At 38.5% G+C, this 22,536-nt stretch overlaps 6 protein-coding genes across 11 annotated transcripts; 1 reads left to right on the plus strand and 5 right to left on the minus strand.

Annotated features, from left to right (window-relative positions):
• Positions 1-3,011: 3,011 nt before the first annotated feature.
• Positions 3,012-3,429, minus strand: LOC17899868 (putative defensin-like protein 110). Its single transcript, XM_006306353.2, has 2 exons — positions 3,324-3,429; positions 3,012-3,210 (listed from the first exon to the last, which is right to left on the minus strand). The coding sequence occupies exons 1-2, from the start codon at positions 3,421-3,423 to the stop codon at positions 3,050-3,052; spliced, it is 261 nt and encodes an 86-aa protein (XP_006306415.1). The 5' UTR covers positions 3,424-3,429; the 3' UTR covers positions 3,012-3,049.
• Positions 3,430-4,979: 1,550 nt separating this feature from the next.
• Positions 4,980-5,972, plus strand: LOC17897380. The gene has a single exon (XM_006306378.2). It carries the CDS (start codon positions 5,048-5,050, stop codon positions 5,663-5,665), a length of 618 nt encoding a protein of 205 aa, XP_006306440.1. The 5' UTR covers positions 4,980-5,047; the 3' UTR covers positions 5,666-5,972.
• LOC17899695 (protein NUCLEAR FUSION DEFECTIVE 4) lies at positions 5,901-7,930 on the minus strand. Its single transcript, XM_006307078.2, has 2 exons — positions 7,546-7,930; positions 5,901-7,371 (listed from the first exon to the last, which is right to left on the minus strand). The coding sequence occupies exons 1-2, from the start codon at positions 7,873-7,875 to the stop codon at positions 6,013-6,015; spliced, it is 1,689 nt and encodes a 562-aa protein (XP_006307140.1). The 5' UTR covers positions 7,876-7,930; the 3' UTR covers positions 5,901-6,012.
• A 759-nt stretch (positions 7,931-8,689) lies between these two features.
• On the minus strand, positions 8,690-12,141 carry LOC17899905 (mediator of RNA polymerase II transcription subunit 15a). The gene is made up of 8 exons (XM_006306384.2): positions 11,656-12,141; positions 11,268-11,320; positions 11,074-11,148; positions 10,213-10,965; positions 9,754-10,092; positions 9,457-9,663; positions 9,281-9,369; positions 8,690-9,116 (listed from the first exon to the last, which is right to left on the minus strand). Exons 2-8 carry the CDS (start codon positions 11,313-11,315, stop codon positions 8,903-8,905), a joined length of 1,725 nt encoding a protein of 574 aa, XP_006306446.2. The 5' UTR covers positions 11,316-11,320; positions 11,656-12,141; the 3' UTR covers positions 8,690-8,902.
• Positions 12,142-12,452: 311 nt separating this feature from the next.
• LOC17899911 (mediator of RNA polymerase II transcription subunit 15a) lies at positions 12,453-15,861 on the minus strand. 6 transcript variants are annotated; one of them, XM_023777169.1, is made up of 10 exons: positions 15,739-15,861; positions 15,336-15,397; positions 15,135-15,209; positions 14,830-15,031; positions 14,628-14,734; positions 14,368-14,445; positions 13,354-14,191; positions 13,182-13,243; positions 12,971-13,048; positions 12,453-12,839 (listed from the first exon to the last, which is right to left on the minus strand). In XM_023777169.1, exons 2-10 carry the CDS (start codon positions 15,381-15,383, stop codon positions 12,627-12,629), a joined length of 1,701 nt encoding a protein of 566 aa, XP_023632937.1. In that variant the 5' UTR covers positions 15,384-15,397; positions 15,739-15,861; the 3' UTR covers positions 12,453-12,626. The 6 variants fall into 6 exon arrangements, with proteins under 6 accessions (XP_023632937.1, XP_023632938.1, XP_023632935.1 ...); XM_023777170.1 differs by having other exon boundaries at positions 14,628-14,728; positions 14,830-15,034; XM_023777167.1 differs by having other exon boundaries at positions 14,830-15,034; positions 15,743-15,860.
• A 239-nt stretch (positions 15,862-16,100) lies between these two features.
• Positions 16,101-22,510, minus strand: LOC17899190 (mediator of RNA polymerase II transcription subunit 15a). Its single transcript, XM_006306531.2, has 12 exons — positions 22,309-22,510; positions 21,743-21,863; positions 21,458-21,569; positions 21,154-21,271; positions 19,661-21,055; positions 19,495-19,565; positions 19,277-19,351; positions 17,739-19,040; positions 17,294-17,638; positions 16,966-17,172; positions 16,795-16,883; positions 16,101-16,613 (listed from the first exon to the last, which is right to left on the minus strand). Exons 2-12 carry the CDS (start codon positions 21,853-21,855, stop codon positions 16,406-16,408), a joined length of 4,035 nt encoding a protein of 1,344 aa, XP_006306593.1. The 5' UTR covers positions 21,856-21,863; positions 22,309-22,510; the 3' UTR covers positions 16,101-16,405.
• Positions 22,511-22,536: the final 26 nt, after the last annotated feature.

Genomic DNA, 22,536 nt, shown 5'->3' on the forward strand with positions numbered 1-22,536 from the left:
CACGACAAAGCTTTTATACTTTTAAGTCCTTTTACCCTCGATTTTGACTAATATGACATTCCTTTAAAGAGAGAGAGAGAGAGAGAGAGAGAGAGAGAGAGAAAAGCCCCAATTGCTCTTACGAGATGCGTTAACTCATCTCGAACATCACGTGATGGAGAAATGTTCAAAAGGATGATGCTACGTCTTCGTCTTTCTCTTATCGCCGATATGACTCTCGGTTTATCGCGATTTACACATACTCGTGAGACGATATATATGGGCTACCAGAAGAAGACTCATAATATAGGGTTCCAATATATTATTTTAAGTGTATATATAATGTTTGAACATTTCTTTTCTTTGGTCCCCAAAAGTATTGGTGAACACATTATCATTTGTTATTATATGATAGAATAATTCTTCTTCTTTTTTTTCTTTTAACTTTATCAATACGGGTAAATCTAGTCTAGTGTATGATTGAATTGGTTGTAAGGAAATGTAAACGCGAGGGATATATATATATATATAGGAAACCGCTTGCATTGACTAATGACAATATTAAATTGTAATATGTCGAGAAAACTTGTACTTATAACAACACTGTTTTCTATTAAAAAGAAGAGAAAGTGAATGATTTTTATAATAGATGAGCGGAGGGAGGGGGTATGAGAAAGTTTGTTTAGATAGCTAGGAGCAAGTAGATAGGTCGATCGGAATGAGCTGGATTCTATTGGTTTGTTTAATGACAAGAGCAAGTACGTACATTTAAGAGAGAGAGAGAGAGAGAGAGAGAGAGAGAGAGAGAGCTTAATTAAAAAAGTGAATAACATAAACCCCAAACCAAAACAAAGAAAAAAAATTAAAGAAGAAGAAGATTAAAACTGGGTGGTGGGGAGATATCGATGAAAGGACGGGCAGTTAAATGAGAGAGTGTGTTCGTTCTTCTGTGAGAGTCGCACGTTTTCTTGAGTGAGAGAGAGAGAGAGAGAGAATACTAATTTGACATCTAGCATCCCGTCCAAACACTGTCGCCTCACCATCGCCACACGTAATGTGAGTTATTAGTACGTACAAATATAGATTATTATACTCTTTAATATGACTTTATGAATGCTTAAAATTATAACATAATATTTTAGAATATAATAATTAAGTTTAATAAAATATTATAATTACTTATTTTTGACATTTTTAATGGGTGTTTGAACATGTTCTTATACTTAGTTGTGAATCAGTACATATACGTTTAATTTTTTAGCGAATGTTAAAGTATGTATAGTACATATCTATTTTTGTTTACATTAGTTTGTCCACTACGACTAGTCTACTACTACTACTACTTAACATTCACGAATCGCGAGGCCATTAATACCAACCCTCAAGCATTTATATTCTATTATATTCATTTTATTTGAGCACCCATCGCAATCTGGAAAATGTAAACAATCGTACTATATACAGTATTTGTTTTACTAGTCATATTCCAAGTTAAATGATTTATGTTTAAACGGTTAACAACAACTTGTTATATTTGTAAATGAAGATGATCTAAAGTCTCACCGTCTTACATATACAGTATATACTTATCTTTTTATTCGACCATTGCAAACTTTCAACTAGCCAAAACTTATACTTTTTTTTACACGTAATGGGAGATTTGTATCTGTGTTTTGATCCATGTTCTTTTTTTTTTGTATAATCTTGACTACTAAAAAAAGGAAACAAAATTCTCAAAATATTTATCTAACTAAAAGGGAATAAATTGTGAGTACAAGGAATAATAGATTGCAGAATTATAGAAAAGGAAAGGGTTATTAAAGAGAAATTGAAAGACGGATGGGTACGTGGACTTGCTTCTTTTTCTTCTCTAGTAGTAATTTAAATTTAAAAAAAAAAAAAAAAATGGAAAGCACCGGTAGGTCCAATACGGCTTTGTATGATGTATCAGTCCAAAAGTCTCTCACTCTCACGAGATCAGTGACACTTTGATGAACCTCAGCCCTAACTTCTTAATTCCCATCTCTTCTTTATTTTCCTACGAAAATTTAATTAATTTCACTTTGTTACTGATTTTTGATATATTCTTTCAGCAACATATTGATTTTTTAGGAAAATATTATTGGTAGAATCTTAACAAATAACTTAAGCAACATTATTGATAGAATCTTAACAAGTATCTTAGCTTAAAATTAGTCAACAAAAGTGTCCAAGCATGTTTAGTCAAATCCCCAGCAGCTAACAGATTGAGTTTTACACATACATTAGTGGAGTTCATCCCTAATGATAATAAATAGATATGATGAGAGTTGTTAGGGATTGGTCACTTTCCACTAATATATGTCTATGTGTCCTCTTCTCTTACACGTACGTACTTTCGCATCGAAACTTTTTATTTTGCTTTCCCATTTTCTTTTCTTTCTATTCATTCATTCTTTTTCCATCTTCTCCTCATCATCCCGTTTATTTGGCGATATTCATTTTATCAACTCTATTTACGAGGCAACTAGTTGCCATATACTACTAGTATACCATCCACAATCACACCTTTTCTTTGTATTTTATGGTATGGTCAATTTACGAAAATGGATAGAAGAATCTTGAAATTAATTTCCTTGTCATACTCTAGTGAAATAGAAAAGATTTCAAGAGAGAGTTCTTTCTCATATAATTCTGCCGATCAACAACTATGATTAGACAACACTCGCAAAAACCAAAAAAAAAAAATATTGATTTTTGGTGGAGTTCTGTCTGATCTTGCAAATATATCCCGGTCTTCACCAAGTTTTGAGGGTTCATGCTCTGGTTACTCTACCAAGTGTACATGGTAATATATTTAGGGTAGTACCGTAGTATCATCCATTTTATCAACTCTACAATATATTACTCATGTATGTATTAGTTCTGACGAAAAGACATATTGAACATAATTGTGAAAATGATATTTGAATTGTAAAACTTATTAACGATGATGTCGGTACGTAAAACATACTTATTAGCACCATAAACAACAACAATATGTATTAGAATTATTTCAGCCAGGGACAGGGAGGCATGGCATATTTGTTTATCAGCTGCTGTAACAGCAACATAGTTCGGAATGATAACAATGGCCTGCTTTAAAGTTCATCCTCGTGCAAAACGCATTGCAGCCTTTTTCTCCTCCTTGTTCAGGCAAACATGGACTTACGTTGAAGCATACATGATCATCCTCTTTTTTTATTCCAAAACCTATATATATACATATATTTAATATTTAATCAATATATACATTCACAAAAGTTGATAAAATCACAAAACATGTCCATAGTAAAACAAGAGCATAATAATCAGCTAGCAAGTACCAGAAACATGATCAGATGTTGTTGCACCACAATGAACAGAAGATATAAAAAGCAGGATGGTGAGAACAAATGCGACTAGATTCTTTTTGGTGATAGCCATTTTATGTTTTTCTCTCTAGTCTCTACTCTCATGCTGAACACATTTTCTAGTATATATATTTACTTCAAACAGATAGGAACGTAAACAGGTGGTACCTCTCTTTTTGGGTCAACGAAGAAAAAGGACAAAAATCTCTCAATTTATTTCCTTACATTTCCAACCAAAAGAGCAATTAAAGATAAATTAATTGATCCACCAAAAAAATAAAAAATAAATAAAGATAAAATAAATTGATCGACCAAAAAAATAAAAAAGATAAAATAAATTATGATAACAAATCTTACGTTATTTAGTTATGGATTTTAAAATTATTTTAAAGAATTAATATTGGATTTTTAGTAACGTAAATATATTTTAGTGAATTTATTTAGTTATGATTTAAAATTTGAAATGTCATAGTCTTATGTATGATTTGAGAAGATTGTGTAATAAATCATAATAACTTCCTTAAATCACCCAAAATCATATTCAAACTCAAATTATTATTCAAAAATGGCAAGGTTGAATAACACCCTTTAATTAGCTTTGAACATTAGTTAGGGGGAAATAATTTTGAATAGAAACGCAAGGAAAGAAATGGACAAGAAAGTAAAGAAAGAAAAAATAATTTATCGCATAAGAAAAGAAGAAAAAAACTTATCACATAAGTAACTTTGATTCTTTACACATAGTGTTAGGTAGGTGAAGTTGCAAAAATAGAACCCTTGCTTCTATCTAACAAATGTTCCGTTCAAAAACAAATAATGTGAGAAAATATAAGTTTTTTTTTCTTGACTATATAAAGCAAAAATCTAAAGAACATAATAAATTGGAAGATTAAATATATATCCATTTTCATCTCTGACCAATGACCATAAGAGGTACGGTATGGAGAATGTGCTTAGATCTAATCGGAGTTATTGAAATATTTTTCAATCAGTCAGTCTTTTGCAAATGACATCATCAAATCCCTCAAGTTTCCACAGTTTTGCAAATTTAAGAGTAGCACCACCACTACTAGTAAACAGAGTGTGTTATTTTAATCCCTCACTTGATTCTTACTTTGTAAAAAAAAAAAAAAAAAGTAGATTCCAAAACACAAGTAGTATTATACAATACTAATACACTGTACATGTTAAAAGGACAAAAAGTAAATGGCACGATCGATAGACTACAAGAGTGACCCATAAAAAAGGGTAAGAAGATCCCACTCCACTCCACTCCACTGGCTTTGCTCCTTTCCACACACCGTAATTGATGCTCACTCACTCCCACTTTCTCTATTTTCTCTACATACCCACTCCCATCTTTTTTTTTTTTTTCATATATTACTTTATCTGTAAAAGAATTACACAATGTAACAATCCCTTTAACCAATAAAAAAAACAAAAATTCATAAAATTACCCACCAAATTTTGTATGTTTTTTGTTTTCACTTTTGAGCCATTTAATTTTGCACTTTAATCAAATATTAGTCCATCTTTACGCCTCAACTACCTTAACGACGAAGCCCCCCGCTACTTTCAAAAATGTCAAAAGAGCCCTCCCCCCCCACTCACTCACTCACCTTCTTCTCCTTAATATATATCTCCACAAAGTCACAAAAACACAACACCTTCGACTTCTTCTTCAGTTCTTCTTGAAAATGGAAGATTGGTTCTCATGGCTCTCGAGAACAAACCTTGAACCTTGTCTAATCCACGAATACGGCCTCTCCTTCTCCCACAACGAGCTCGAACAGGAAGACATTGCCTACTTCAACCACGAGTTTCTCCAGAGCATGGGGATCTCCATCGCCAAACACCGTCTCGAGATTCTCAAACTCGCTCGCCGAGAACGCAAGAATGCTCCTCCTCTCACCTCTCGCTCGATCTCCAGAATCTTGGTTGCCATCAAGAACACCGGGAAATGTTTCTCCGACCACGTACGCGCCTGGATCCGCCGCGAAGAAGAGTCGTCGTCTCGAGCTCTGGTGCTGGTGCCGCCTAAGAAGAAGACTAGCAGCAGCGGGATTAGAAAGTGGAGAGGCGGGTTTATGAAGAGGAGCAAGAGATCTGTGATGCCGAGCAATGGGATCAATGGAGGATTTGAGAAGCAGCAAGAGAGGTTGCTCTTGACTAATGGGACTCCTTGTAGACTCGATAGCTTCTCTGGTCCCATGGTTTTCGATTACAGCTTCAAGGATGAGAAACTTTATGATCAAGATACTTATTTGGACGACATCAAATGGGATTCTATGTTTCATAATCTGAAACCTACTTAGAAATCTTCGTATCTGGTTGATGCATGGTGAGAGATGATGTTTTAGGTTTCTTCCACCATGGCTTTTTTAAAGATTTTTGTTTTTTTTGGCCTTTGTTGTTGTGTTGGAGTGTGTGATTAGGGTAATCAAATTTTGTTAATTAAAACAAATTATGGTTGAGTGGAGGTGTCAGGTGGTGTGTGGGTCTGTGTAATGAGTCTGTCTCTTCAGTCTTTGCTTTTGGCCTAAGTCTCTGTTCCAGTCAAAAAAACTTCTTTACAGCTTTTTTCAACTCTGTCTTTCTGAATAAAGGTATTTTGTTTACACACATAACCAAACGACACTAATGCCTGCCTCAGGTGGTATCATTATTCTTGAGGTAACCGGAAAGATCTTGACCCGTATAGCGACCGATAAACCGGACTTATTCTAACAGTTAAAATCACGCCGAGAATTGCGGCAACCCCACAGACGCAGGCCAGGATCATGAAAGTCAGCCTGAAACAATCTGGTCCGTAACAAGTCGAGCTTCCTTGTCTGATAGCCTCAGCATCATATAAACGACCAACTAGTAAACCGGAGAAGAGAACTGCACCAATTGGGTTTCCTAGAATCATGAAACTATAGATGATGCCGAAGTGTTCCAGTCCAAAGAGCTCAGATGCTGTAGGAACCATGAGAGCGTACTGAAATCCGTAGCATGTGCCTAGAAGCGCGGTTGCGGGATAGAGAGTGGCGGTTGAAGAAAGAGCGTAGAGAATGAAAGCAAGTACCATTAGAAACTGTGCTAATGTCATCCAAATGGTTCTCGGCATTGCTCTTGACTTGACAAAGTGCTCTGAAATAGCTCCTGAGCTAAGCCGGCCAACAAAGTTAAAGAAACTAAAGAGGCATAAGAGGACTGTTGTGTTGTTAATACCAACTACAATCCCAACCTGAGCCAAGTTGTTTAAAACTGTGACACCAGATCCAACACCAAGGAAGTAAAGAAACCATAGAAGCCAGAAATCAGCCTTGACCAACGCTTCTCTCATTCTAAAGTCTTCTCCTCTCCTCGGTCTTCTCTTCTTCTCAACTGCTCCTCCTCCCTCAGCTAAAAGGGTCTGTATATCCGAAGCATCATCATCCTCCATCTCAATGAAACTCTCAAGAGATGAAGAGGGTCTCGACAATAGGTTGGTTTGATTACTCTCCCCTGCCTCCTGATCCAAACTTTCTGCAGGTTCAGCAGGAGGGTTTGGCTTCTTCACAGACTTTTTCCGGAAAAATGTCATCTTGACAGGAATTGCAAGAGGAGACACTAAAAGAACAACCACTAAACCAACCAGTGTATATGTAACGCTACTGCTTACTGAGATCAAATTGCCAACCACAGTGATGATTAGAACAATGAGAGCAGCAAAACAAGCCATGGCTTGAGTAAAAACGAAATGGACATGCTCAGATGAATCCTCTCCAGAAGCAGGAGCACATGGTCTAATGAAGTACATCATCACGAAACAGATAACCGGGATTCCAAGAGCCAGGAACAGCAGTAATTTCATAGAAGATTGATCCAGAAAGACATTGTATATCACAGTGTAAACTGCTCCACCAATTGCAGCATACCCTTTGAGAATTCCGGCAACAGTGCCTCTACTGAGTGGGAAATTCTTCATATTCGTCACTAGAACTGCTGTCCCAAACCACGCATTGCTATTAGTAGCCACAATTAGTGCGATCCACAACTGCAATTTCCAGTGAACAAAAAGATAATTTTTTTGGGGGGGATCCAAAGCTGTTCTTGAGTAGTTAAAAGCATTAAAAGAACACAGCTTCAACCAAGGTAACACCAAATCAAGCGATTCACATAAATTCAGAAGAAGAAAAATTCAAAGAAAAAGGTGAAAACTTTGACTCACCATCCAAAAGGGAAGACCAGAAAGAGTCTGAGAAACGGAAAGCCAAATGAGTCCGTAGCCGAAGAAGCAAGCAAAAGCACCGACAAAGAGGACCATCCATGGCGGAAGCTTGCTACAGGCGTAACCAGGAAGCAAAGCGACGCTCTCTCCGACATCATTGGCAACTCCAAGGATTGTGAGCTGTTGCTGATTGTAACCCAACACCGATTTGAGAGCATGGGAGTACAACGGGAAGTTGTAAGCGTTGCCGGCGGCGATTTCGAGCCATACTGCCGCCGATAAACCAACCCACGGTGGTCGACTTCCCGATTTAATCACTTGCTTCGGCATATTTCGAAACCGTTTGTAATGCTCCCCTCTCTCTCTCTCGCCTTCTCTTGGATTTTACATACCTCCGGAGGTTTTATTTATATCAAAATTTTAAATTAAATTTTAATGTGAAGAAAGCTGAGTGGTTTACTCACTTTACACTTCTATCTATCTCCAAAAATATTTTGTAGATGTTTTACAAAAATATTTGCTTTCGTTTTTTTTTATAATAACTTTAATGCATTCTTATTGTTAATAATAATGAATTATAACTTTTAGAAAGTTAAGGTTATTAAATTACTCTATTGTTTTCGAGTCATATAAATTTGTAAATTACAGAAATGATATATATATACAATCAGAAAGAAAGCCTAAAATTTGTAGTTTGTAATAGACATAAACTTGAGAATTAATTACAGTAAATGATGTATCTACACTTTTTTTTTTTTTTTTGTACACGTGTTTATGGTCATACTAAATTTGTAGTTTGTAATAGACACATTTCACATGCACATGCATGTATTAACAACTTACAACTAACCACTGGGAAAGAAAGGTACAACGTAGAAAAGAGACATGTCAACAATATCATCAATTTGTACCAAGATATCAATTACAGTCTTTAATTTAGATGGTACTGTACTGACTACTCACGAGTTCCGTTTCTGATTTGATAAGCACGCTGAGAGTGAGATATCTTTGTTCAACGCGTTAGGTAGTATTTGCAAAAGACTCGGGTTATCTACTTAAAACGAGACTTCATGAAAGCTGAAACTGATCCGAAGCGTCGTTAAACATAAGTAATCTACTAAAGCAGTTTCTTTAGGGCATTGCATAAAGCACTTGTTTGTGCATCTCAGTAACCCAAAGTCTTTTGAGTTTTCTAATTCACAGTTTGAGCCAATACTCTTTTGAGGTTTCATTTTTACACCCTGTTATGAACAATACAGCACACAACACTGTCTACAGGAGAGGATATATACAAAAGCCTTTTTGGTTTTCCGATATGAAAGAGTAAGCATCACGGAGCTACCATTGAGGACCCCCATCAGATTCGGGAACCCCTTACATATTTCTCCCAAGCTCCGTATTTTGAGCTGAAAGTTCCCCCGCCAAATTGTTGTGCGTACTTACAGATTACATCCCGCACACAAGAGTCCCATGTCTTGGCTATGTCTTTGAGGGACATTGGCTGTGACATTTTTTTTAGCAATATGTTGCACCTTGCCATAACTTTGGATGAAAGGTCCTCGTTCTCTTTGCTGTTTAAGAAACCCAACCGTGTTAACGTAACAGGATGATGACAGAGGGTTTCTACATACAGGGTTTTGGAGAATATTTCAACTAAATGGTAGATGTTTGCTCGACTATGTATATAAGAAATATGTATCTCTATTTACTTGAGACTGAAAGATCTTGCTTGTACCTGGTTTCAACTGGGAGTATGTCCAAAAGAGATGGAGAGCCGTTGGGGTAGCTACGAGGAACCAGCAGACGCAATGGTCGAATAGGAGACTGTGATAGAGGCAGAAACATACTTTAAGAGGAATAACTGAAATAATTTTTCTAAAATGTTTGAACGAGATGACCATATATACTTACCATGTGTGTTGATGAGAGATGAGCCTTCAAGGCTGGGCTGAGAGAAACAGATATAAACGAGAATTTAACTGTTGTTCCTTCACACCCTTTGCTTGATATTGCTCCCTCACTATGATCAGCAGCATCTTCATCATCACAAATCTCAACAACTGTATCTATCAGCCGCTGGTTTATTTCCTTGATTTCCTCCAAAAGGGTATGCTCGGCCTGCAGTCCAAGATTGAGTCTTCAAAATAAGAAAATTGACACCGTGTGCGTCCAAATTTTATTTTTCGAAAGTCTAACTGAAAAATGTACCTCAGTACTAGCCTTCTTGCCACCACAAGTCACACTAGATTGCATATCTGATGCTATCAAGCCAGCAAACTGCTTGTACCTATCACCAAAGCTTCCTCCCAATGAAGCAACACTTAGTGGCATTGCGGTTATTTGACGCTTCCTTTTCATGGTTGCTATCATTTCCTCTTGCGTCATGAAGTTTCTTTCTTGGAGAAGGCTCATTGCAACCAAGTCCTCACCAACTGAAGCTGTTGAAACATTCCCTGGAAATGAACCAGCTATCCTATCACCCATCCTTACAACAGATATGATGTCACTTACAGCAGAAGAAAGCGCTTGTGATGAGATGGATTGCACCTGAAAAAAAAACAGAAAGCATACGTCAAGATCATAACAATGTTTCTAGTACAAGAGAGGGATGGCAGAAATGACACTGCCCTGTTGCAAATACCCTTCAGAATTAGTAATGTTACTTACAGCTCTAATAAGGCGTTCAATAGACGGCTCAGTAGCACTCGATTTGCCACATGTACTTGTCAAAGGATTCATAGTATTTCCATCAGGACTAGTAAGCTCCTGAAGGATAGGAGAGCCGGAGATCCCAGCAATGCCAATTGCAAAGGATTGAACTACACCTTGCTTGCTCTGTTGTGCCCTTGGCCCAGCACCCTGCATACTCATTGATTGTATCTGCGGATTTTTTTGATTATCATGAGACTGATCTTGAACTGTCTGAGATTGTCGTTGCTGCACATGCTGATTCTGAGATTTTGGAAGCTGCCCTTGCTGTACTGTCTTCCTCAGACTCTGCCTATTTAAGAATTCTGTAATACTGTATTCGCAGCTAGAAGCTGGTATGGAAATGGGAACGTTCTGCTGTGGAGCTGAAACTCCAGGACAAGATGATAGAACATTGCTACTCTGTTGTAAACGTGGCCCTGTAACGTGCATGTTCATTGATTGCATTTGCAGATTTGTTTGATTATCATGAGATTGATCTTGAACGGTCTGAGCTTGCGGAAGCTCCCCTTGCTGTCGTGTCTGCATCTTCCGGTACATATTTATGCACTCTTTAAGCATTTTCTCATGAAAAGCCAACTTCTTCTTAAATGCAGGAGTGATACTGCTCTTTGTAACAGATAGGAATTGTCTTAATTCCTCTACCATTTTTTTGAAGCTTTGCCAACTCTCAACATTCTCTGTTCTTTGTTGCTGCGGGAGAGGTTCCTGCTGAAAAGACCCAAAAAAGGGAAGAAGCAAAGACATTGATAGAGATCCAAACTACGTCAACAGGACTTAGGTAGCTGAGAGTAAACTTTCTAGTTGACAGTAACTTACACAGTGCAACACGTCTGTAGCTATTTGGTAAACATCATTCACATATGGTGCATACACTTCATTCATGGATCTGATCTGTACAGACAATTACACATCACAGTGATCCCTCGTTGTATCTTCTAACTTGAGGATTTCTTTATAGAGTATCATTGACAAAAACAAGCAATATTCGAAAAGGGAGAGTAGTTAGTTACCTTTTGAAAAATCTCCTCTCGCCATTCTTGTCCAATTTCACTTCCCATTGGATCTAAATAAAAGCGAGTCCATCATCAGAGACTATATATAATATACTAAAACCCTAAAATTAGAGATATAAGTATCCATATAACCATTTTCAAAGTTCTAATGCAATTCAATGATGAAAAAAGGTTGACGTAGTTGGCTCAATCATTATTACTCGTATCTAAGGGTTTGCTATTGTTAGTCTCCATAGGCTGAAACTTAAGCGGATCCGTGAAACGCACGCAATGGTCGAAGAAGAAGAAGAAGAAGAAGAAGAAGAAGAAGAGTGTTCGATTCTGGGAATCACCAATCCTATGAACTCTTCTAAAACCAAAGAAACAAATTCCAGAATTTAACAACCTGTTGGCGACGTATGCTCGGAAAATCTCTTTCTTTTTTTTGTTGGTCGTCATTTTTGCATATTCTTGATACACCGTTTAAATACAGGGAGGGCGAAAGGAGACTCTGATTGAGCCGGTAGAGAATAGACACGTGTCCTCTATCTACAACGGAACGGGCTATTTTGCGGTGACGGAAGTAAGCTCACAGCCGATTGTTCAGCAAATGGATTCTGCATCTGTCAGGCATTGCATCGAACACTTGTTGTGCATCAAGTAACCAGAGTGATACGATAAAACTCTCGCGAAAGATAAAAAGACGCATCTGTTCTCCAAGCTCATTCTCAGCACATAGATGAGAAATTGGCAAATAGCCATTATTCACAATCTTAATCTGGTTCTGGTAATAACCCGCCAGTTATGACTACGAAACTAACGTGTAGGTGCATTTATAGTAAGAATAGAGTTTTGTTCAATGGGTAAACTACTAGAAGAATAAATGATGAACTCGGAAACAAGCTCAATCTATGGAGAAAGAGCAGAGAGACAGGGAGAGAACGAGGAAGATGATACGATTTCAATCTCTCGATATTTAAAATTATTAACATCCGGTACAAACCGGTTCTATCTCATACCAACATCTAAACCAATTTATTCAATCCAATAGAGCTCGTTTCCCAAATAAGAGCTCCTATATCTGACTTGAACTTTTACTCCTACTAGTTGACGGATGCTTTGATCTTCTACAAGCACACAACAAAGACACACCTATCCTACGAGCTATAATAATACACAGCACATAGCTGAGAAATTTGAATAAAACATTGAAAAAAGGGTCTAAGTCTTTATTCATGACCCTGGTAGAAACAGAGCACCAGAAAGAGTAAACAACATTGAGGATGAGACTTCAAACTAAGAAATCTACATCACAATTCACAAGGGAAGAAAAGAAAAAACAAAAAGTAACAAATTTCATATTTCCAACCACAACATTCAAATGAAGTAGCCACCCACCCTTGGCTTGTGCATATTTAAGAAATGTATAATCTGCTTCTCGTAATAATCCACATTATCCTTCAAGTCAGGCATGAACGTGATGCTACTCTTTGGAACCGATAGGAAATGTATCATTCGCTCCAACCTTTTCTTGATTTTTTCCAATTTCTCAAACTCATCTGATCTTTCTTGCTGTTGAATAGATTCCAGCTCCATACACATAAATATTTTTTTTATCAATAAGATAATAAACAAACACATAGAGATGCAAGCTACGATCTCAAGATTGCGTTGAATCCATACAACTCCTAGTCCTAGTAGAAGAAGTTTTTGTAACTTACGTGCTGGTGCAACTTGACTGCAACTCTGTGGTACATTTCAGCCAGGTCTGGTAAGTACATCTCTTTCATGGGTTTGATCTGCAGAGACAGAGGTAATATTTTCATCCAACTACTCACCAAGGATTATAGGTGATATCATCTAAAGATCACCTATGATGATTCAAGCCAGAATTGTTCAAGATATATAGCAAACTTTGAAAGAGAGAACTACCTTTTGGAAAACCTCCTCTTGCCAATCACCTCCATTTGGACTCTCCCTCTGTGCCTTCGAATCTAGCGATGTTAAGAATTATACAAAAAGGGGTTTGTTCAAAATCAGATCCTGCTCTGAAAATATGTAAGATATTAGAACCTTAAGTAGTTAAAAGGATGCAAAAGCATACTTGATGGCATCTCCGGAAGGGCTCTTTGAGTTTGATATACTTGTCTCTGTTGGTTCTCAACATTCTGAGTTGGAAACAAGGAGTATGTGACTTTTCCTGAAACTTCTTCCCTTTGTTGCTCATACTGTTGTAGCGGAATAAATTGTTGATGCAGCTGAAGCTGGGGGATCATCTGCTCTAGGAATGCCTGATTTTGTGACTGTTGGCCCTGCTGTAATTGTGCCGCTTGCTGTCTTTCTTGAAACTGTTTCTGTTCCTGCTGCTGCATGATCCATAGTTGAGGATGCTGTATGAGCTGCTGCGTCATTTGTTGGTCTTGATGTTGCATCACGTGCTGATACTGAAGCAAATTGGAACTTAACTGAGGTTGGTTAATGGATCCCATAACAAACTGCTGGCCGTTATTCGTCACTGCATTTCCTTGGCCTGATGCTAAACTAGAAGTATGTATGGAAATGGGAATGTTCTGATGTGGAGCTAACACTCCAGGACGAGATGATAGAACATTGTTCTGCATATTTGGCAGACTACCCTGCTGTGCCCATGTCCCAGCTCCCTGCATGCTCATTGATTGCATTTGAGGATTTGTTTGAATATCATGAGGTTGATCTTGAACGGGCGCATATTGCGGAAGCTGCCCTTGCTGTACTGGCTTCATCGCTCTGTGCACATTTAAGAGTCCTATAATCTGTTGCTCATAATGAGCCACCTTATCCTCGAATGCGGGCATGATATTTCTCTTTGGAACAGAGAGGAATTGAATCATTTTCTCTAACATTATCTCGAACAGTTTCAGCTTCTCATACATATGTGATCTTTGTTGCTGTTGAATAGAATCCTGCCCCAGAGAAAACATTACTTATTCAATAAGATAAGATACAAACACATCTATCTCTGTCGATAATGAAGAGTTAACAATCTTTTGGAATAAAAGCCTCAAAAATCCAAAGTTGTATGAGTTTCTTTTGCGGTAACAAAACGGATATTGTTTTAGTCTAACAAACTGTAACTTACTTGTTGGTGCAACTTGAATTGAACTCGCTGGTAAATTTCAGCCAGATCTTGTAAGTACATCTCTTTCATGAGTTTGATCTGAAGAGAAAAAGGTAATATGGTCACACAACTACTCAGCACGGATTCAAGGTGATATCATCTAAGATCATTGCACTCTTGCAGTGTTGCATTGATCACTTGATGATTTAATATAAGGCTAACCAGAAGCACTAATCATCACTCATCAGTAAGAATTTCCCAGCTTATAAAGAGACAATTACCTTTTGGAAAATCTCCTCTTGCCAGTCACCAGCATTTGCATTATTCAGTGCACTTCCTTGACGAGGATCCCTTTGGGAACTAGACATGTTAAGCTGCATAGCTGGAACTACACAGGACGAGAGATAATAAAACACTATCAGAAAACTTGCGAGCTCATCGACTGCATTTGAAGAATTATTTGGTAATCAAAATGAGACAGACCATGAGATTGCTTTATCTGCCTTAGCCTGTGCTTCTCCAAGATACATATAATCTTTTTCTCGTTTTTATCCACATTATCCTTTATAGCAGGCCTGATTTTGCTCTTTGGAAGAGACAGGAACTGTATTATCGACTCTAACATTGTCACCAACTGTTTCAACTTTTCAAAATGCTCTGATCGTTGTTGGTACAGAAGAGATTGCTGCTGAAAAGACCCCAAAAAGGGAAATAAACAGAGACATTGATAAAGATTCAAACAGCATGCATCTGTAGAGCTTAGGTGAGTAAGAGTTAAACTCTCTTACATGGTGCAACTTTCCCACAGTTCTCTGGTAAAGATCATTCACATGCGGTAAATAAATCTCTTTCATGGATCTGATCTGTATACACAATTACACACCAGAGTGACCCCTCGTTGTATCTATTAACTTTGAATATTTCATGATAGATGATACTCATCACGAACAACAAGACGTAAGAAAGGGAGTGAATAATAATTTATTTACCTTTTGGAAAAGCTCCTCTCGCCAATCATCTCCATTTGCATATTCCATTGAATCTGGTGTTGCTAAGAATAATAAAAAGCGAGATTAGTTCATCATCAGGAGACTGTGTAAATTCAAACACTAAAAACCCTTATATATATGAGAGGAACAAACACTATGCAGAAAACCATCTTCTAATGCAAAGACGAATGAAGTCTAATGAATGCAAAAGGTTTTGCTAGTGGTCAATGGGATCCAAGGGTTTGTTACTGTCAGTATCCATATGCTGAAAACATAAGTGATCCTTGAAAAGCACGCAATAATGAGACAAGGTGACACAAATCCTGGGATGTGATAATCAGTTCTACCAAAACCAAACAAACGAAATTATAAAACTTGAAGAACCTTAAAATCAAGAACCTACATACAGGCTGTGAATCTCTCTAATGAGTAATGAACATAGAGAAAAGATTGCTTCTGATCGTAAAGCTCACAGCCGATTTATCTATCGCGTAGCGGAGTAAGAAGATTTAGTCAGTGGTGATTGGTTCGTCTGTAGCTGAAGATAATGTTTCTTTTTCTCCAAATCCTACGTTTTAGTCTTTTAAAGTAAATTCCGCTTCTAATTGTCAGATACTTTTTCTGTGTTTTCTATTTTACACCCTCTTGATTACTAATTAGTCTTTTTTTTTTACTTTTTTTTTTTTTGTCTGAATATTACAATGATGATAATAATCTGCTAATTGTCAGTCACATTGAAACTGTTGCGAATGGTCTCAAAATACATTCCGAAAAGGGTAATTGCACTTCAAAAAGAAGAAAGTTACAACTGTATATACTCTAAAGAGATTTTCACAAAATACATACAGCAAAAATTAATTATATAATTGAAAAATGTTCAATATAATACAGCATAAGGCTTTGGTTAATAAAAAAAAAATCCCAATCATACATGTGTGTATGTATGACAAGACTTATAATGTACAACAAAAGAAAGTTGGAAATGTAAAGGGAAGCCTTTTTGGTTTTTCTGTAGTTTCGACATGAAACATTAAGTGCATCACGGTGAGGACTAGAGAGATTCATCAGATTCAGGAAGCGGCTACATATTTCTCCCAGGTTCCGTATTTTGAGCTGAAAGTTCCACCACCAAATTGCTGTGCGTACTCACAGATCACTGCCCGAGCACAAGCGTCCCATGTCTTGGCCATGTCTTTGAGCGACATTGGCTGTGACAAACTTCTTAGCAATATGTTGAACCTTGCCATAGCTTTGGACGAGAGGTCCTCATTCTCTTTGCTGCTCCAAGAAATCAGACCGCGTTAAGGTTATAAGATGATGCAGTTTCTGATAAAAAAGGTTTCTAGAGACATGAACAGATCATTTTGGAGAAGATTTTTACTATATGATAATAGTTTGCTTGACTCGGTATTAAAATCTATGCTTCTATTTACTTGAGACTAGAGGATTTTGCTTTTACCTGATTTCGACTGGGACCTTATCAAGAAGAGATGGAGAGCCGTTGGGGTAGCTACACGGGACCAGTAGACGTAGTGGTTGAATAGGAGACTGTAATAGAATAACAAAACATATATAAAAGGATAAATGAAATTATATTTTCACAAAACGTCAAGGGGATGACCATGCTCACCATTTGTGTTGATGAGAGATGAGCCTTCAAGGCTGGGCTGAGAGAAACAGCTATAAACGAGAATTTCACTGTTGTTCCTTCACACCCTTTGCTTGATATTGCTCCCTCACTATGATCAGCAGCATCTTCATCATCACTAATCTCTACAACTGTATCTATCAGCCGCTGGTTTATGACCTTGATTTCCTCTAAAAGTGCATGTTCGGTCTGCAGTTCAAGATCGACTCTTCAAAATAAGAAAACCAAGGCCTTGTGGTTCCGAAATTTCTTTGTTGTGTATGTGTCAATTTTCAGATATATCTAAGGGAAGTCTAACTGAAAAACATACCTCAGTTCTTGCTTTCTTTCCATCAGAAGTCGCAGTAGATTCCAGGTCTGATGTTTCTGAACCAGCATACTGCTTGTAGTTATCACCAACACTTCCTCCCAGTGAAGCAACACTTAATGGCATTGCAGTTGTGTGACGCTTCATTTTCTTGGTCGCCATCATTCCCTCTTGCGTCATGAAGTTTCTTGCTTGGAGACGACACTTAGTCATTGCAACCAAGTCTTCGCCAACTGAAGCTCTCGAACCATTTCCTGGAGCTGAACCAGCTATCCTATCAACCATGCTTACAACCGATCCAATGTCACTTACTGCAGAAGAAAGTGCTTGTGGTGAGATGGACTTCACCTGAAAACAACAGAAAGCATATATCATAATCAGAAAAACACTTCTACTACAAAAGCCATCCTGCTGCAATATACACTTCAAGATGAGCAGTGACACTTACGGCTCTAATAAGGCGATCAATAGGCAGCTCGGTAGCACTCGGTTTTCCAGATGTAGTTATTAAAGGATTCAAAACACTTCCATCAGGACTAGTAAACTCCTGAAGGAGAGGAGAGGCAGAGATCCCTGGTGTGCCAATTGCAAGGGATTGAACTACACCTTGCATGCCAGTTACTTGTTGGCGCGCAATATTTCCCATTGACAACGAAGAAGTACCAGAAGGTTTCTCAGAGTCAACTTGCATAGGTGACGGAGCCAAGGGGGTTGATGGAGATGGGACAACGAAAGGGGAGTTTGCAGGTTGCAATGGAGTTCCCATCTTGTTAACAGTTGACAGATTTTTCTGGTCCACCTGAGGAGACAGATGTTGTTGTGACATTTGAGGAGATGCACCTTGAAGAAGTTGAGGCGAGGAAACAGCTCCTGGTTTTAACTGTTGAAGAGGATAAGTAGCACGCTGACCCTGCAGAGAATGTTGCTGAAACATCCCACGACTGACATTCATCCCCTGCCTTGACGTCAAGTCATTCATATCATTCATCTGTTGTAATTGTGCCGCTTGCTGTCTTGCTTGCAACTGTTGCTGTTGCTGTTGCTGTCTCGCTTGCAACTGTTGCTGCTGCATCTGGCGGTGTTGAAATTGCTGTTTGATCTGTTGCGTCATTTGTTGGTCTTGCTGTTGCTTCATGTGCTGATGCTGAAGCAAACTGGAACTTAACTGGGGTTGATTAATATTAGACTGCAGTGCACTTAACCCACTTTGAGCCGAGGCAGAACTGTAATTTACTTGTTGAGAAGTATTTTGTTGCATGGATCCCATGGGAACCTGCTGGCTGTTATTCAATGCATTGCCTTGGCCTGATTCTAAACTAGAAGCCGGTATGGAACTAGGAATGTTCTGCTGTGGAGCTGAAACTCCAGAACGAGATGATAAAACATTGTTCTGCATATTTGGCAGACTACTCTGTTGTGCCCTTGGCCCAGCTCCCTGCATGCTCATTGATTGCATCTGCGGATTTGTTTGATTATCATGAGATTGTTCTTGAACAGTCTGAGACTGCGGTTGCTGCATAGGCTGCTGCATCTGGGATTGCGGAAGCTGCCCTTGCTGTACTGGCTTCCTCGGCCTGTGCATATTTAAGAAACCTATAATCTGCTTCTCATAATGAGCCACCTTATCCTTTAATGCGGGCATGATATTGCTCTTTGAAACAGATAGAAATTGTATCATTCGCTCCAACATTGTCTTAAATTGTTTCAGTTTCTCAAACTGATCTGATCTTTGTTGCTGTGGAATGGAATCCTGCTCCAGAGAAAAAAGAACTTAACCAATTAGATAAGATACAAACACATAGATACAGACTACAATCTCTGTAAATATCGGAGAGTTAAGTTTCTATTTAACAATCTCTGTAGATATTGTGTGACATGAACCGATCTTGCATGAACTTGTAAAACTCTTCAGAAGGCTCACTACTGTTCCAGAGGAAATACACGTGCGAACTATATTCCTAGTAAAGAAGAAAACTGTAAACTTACTTGCTGCAACTTGGATGCAACTCTCTGGTAAATTTCATTCAGATCTGGTAAGTACGTCTCTTTCATGGATTTGATCTACAAAGACAAGCAGTCATACGATTACTCATCACAGTGATATTGGTGTAAGATTGCCTGTCTTGTTGCATTTATCACTTGAAGATTTAATAAGTTTAGCCAGAGCTGGTAAAGATATAGCACACTTAAAAAGAGAGAACAACCTTTTGAAAAACTTCCTCTTGCCAATCACCACCATTTGCACTTTCTGTCTGTGCCGTCGAATCCAGCGATGCTAAGAATTATAAAAACAGGGTTTGTTCAACATCAGATCCTACTGAGAGAATACGTAAAATATTAGAACCTAAAGTAAAGGATGAAAATGCATACATGATGGCATTTCCGGGAGAGTTCTTTGGGTTTGATATAGTTGTCTCTGTTGGTCCACAACATTTTGAGGTGGAAGCAGAGAGCCTGTGACTTGGCCTGAAGCTTGTAGCCTTTGTTGCACATCTTGTTGTAACAGATTAGGTTGTTGTTGCAAACCTAGCTGTTGATGATGTGACTGAAGCTGGGGCATCATCTGTTGTTGGGATGGCTGATTTTGTGACTGTTGGCCCTGAGAAGGAAACAAGCCATGGCCAGCCTGATGGGTCCGTTGCAGCCCACCCGTTGATTGTGATAACATGTGCACCTGGTGCTGGTTATTCTGCAAACTCGAGTTGCCAACCTGAGAATTGAGCATCTGTTGTTGTGGTTGCTGCAATCCTACAACATTGCTTTGAGTGCCCAGTGGTTGCTGATGTGTTCCCTGAAGGCTGTTTTGTTGAGCCATCAACTGCTGCTGGGCGGGTGGCTGCTGCTTCTGCTGCTGCTGTGGTTGCTGCTGTGATTGCTGCTGTTGTATGTTCATAATATTATTTTGTTGGTTTATTAACCTTTGCTGATGTTGCTGCTGCATATCCCCAACAACATGCTGCCCCATCATCTGCTTCTGTTGGATGCCTGTGCCATTTGCAACTTGTTGCCGCATTATTTGTGTTTGCTGCTGTTGTAGAGGAGAAATTGATTGCTGTGGCAATGACGTTTGCTGCTGATGGATGCCAGACGTTTGTTGGGATTGTGGATGTGGCCTTAGCATTGAAGATTGATGCTGACGAAGCATAGATTGTGTCGTCTGCTGAGCAGACAATTGTGGACTTGATTGCTGATTTGTGTGGAGACCCTGGAGAGGAGCTGAGTTCACAGTGGAGGGCTGCGTAGCAGATGTTGGAACACCAGGCTGTTGAGACGAATGCAGTTGATTAGGCTGCAGTACATTTTGTTGCTGTTGTTGCTGTTGCTGCATGTGGGATGGCAAAAGCGAATTGGGATTGGGAACATTCCCGGACTGCATGTTCTGCTTGAGAAGTTGCTGCTGCAGCTGCTGCTGATAAAGATATTGTGTATTCTGCGGCTGCTGTTGTTGCTGTGAAGACATAGCATGTTGCCTCCCCAACATCTGCCTTTGGGATCCTGAAAACATGTTTGAGGAAAGGCCATGCTGCCCAGATGAATCTTGCAACATTCCAGCTACATTTTGCATATTGGTGTTTTGGTTTACAACACTTGCGACGTTGTTATTGGTTATGGAAGAAACCGGCGGCATGGAAGATGGTAAAGCAGTAGACCCTGTCATCCCAGATGCGGTATTATTCTGCATGGTTTGGGACAGCAACGGCTGAGGTGCTTGAGATTGATTGGTTGGTAACGATCCTGGAATATGGATACCTTGATTGGTGGGTACTATGCAAGGAAAGGTTAAAAACCACCAAATTAGATGAAAATTATCCATTAAACCAGATAATGAGACATAACAATACATGAGTGAGAATCGTGATTACTTGAATCCATGGATGTTCCATTATTAGCGGCAGGGATAGATGAGGAAGAACCAGCTGCATTTTGCGATTTAGTCTCCATAGTTAGCATCTTCATAGATATTTTCCGAAGGTAGTCAGTCTGAAAGTCAATATAAAAGAGTATCAGAAAGGTATACATGGATTTAACATCCCATATATCAGGACTAAGCTTTACCGCTACCAAAAGTCAGGTTCTTCTCCATGTTGTGGAGTCCATTGCCTCGCAAATCTTCATATTTACCACACTAACGAAACAAAAATATAAGTTCAGAGGAGGTTTAGTAACCTGATTAACAGCACCGCTGAAAATTTTCTCCTCAAATCTGGCTGCAATTCTCCTGAGCTCGTTAATTCCCTCTGGTCCAGAAAATGGAAGGTGCTTCTTTAGTGTTTCCATTCTGCACGAATGGCAAGTAACTAAGTAAAAACAGAAGTACTGGCCAGGGAAAAACGACACCACGATAACCTTCTATATCTGTGGTATTTAACTGGCATAGACAAAAAAACGAAAGCTAGAGTGGAAAAGATTAAAACTTTGCAGAGATGTAACTCTATGGTATATTAAACTTACATCTTGTTAACAATCTTCTGACGTGAATCAGGTGGCAATTGAGTTCTCCAGTCACCTGAGTCCATGGCAGGTTCTCCGTTTGGAAGCGAAGGCCTCCAATTGTTATTATCCATCAAGTTTCCTGTGTTTACAAGACATGAAGAGCAAAGTATCATTAATATGTAGACAGAGAAACCAAAACATGGCAATAGAAAAAGGGGTCATCCCAAATCAGTCGGAAACAAATGACCACAAAACAGGGATTAGAATTTCGTGATGATCAGCCAAATTTTTCACTTTTACCAGTAAAAACCTTTTTTTTTTTTATAATGATCCTAGCACAAAGCCAAAAACTTCCACCTCGAATAGCCTTATCCCACCGGAATAAGACTCCAGGAAAACAAATAAGCAAACTTGATCACATCAACAAAGTTCATCTATTATCCCAATTGTAATAACCAAATACCCACCAGCTACAAAGGACGATACTTTATCTCCTCTGGAATCCCAAATTTCACAAGATAGAAATCTAAAAGCAAGGCTTAAGCAAAACAAAACAAAACAAAAACGAGATTCGAATATGTCACCTCAAATTCAGAGCTATCGAGGAGAATTCGCGTTTGGCGGCCAAGGCTGCTGCAAGGATTAGGGTTTGATCTCAGGATAACAGTGGGTAAAAGGGGGAAATCAGAACTAGATTAGGGTTTAAGTTGATCGAGAAATCAGAAACGGATGAACAATATAGGATCTTCTGCGGTCAAGACAAGGGGAAACCTTAAATAATCTGCTGCCAAATGTGTCCTAGCAGTTCGCTT

The sequence above is a fragment of the Capsella rubella genome, unplaced genomic scaffold (assembly GCF_000375325.1).
Source record: "Capsella rubella cultivar Monte Gargano unplaced genomic scaffold, Caprub1_0 scaffold_1, whole genome shotgun sequence".
Lineage (NCBI taxonomy): Eukaryota > Viridiplantae > Streptophyta > Magnoliopsida > Brassicales > Brassicaceae > Capsella > Capsella rubella.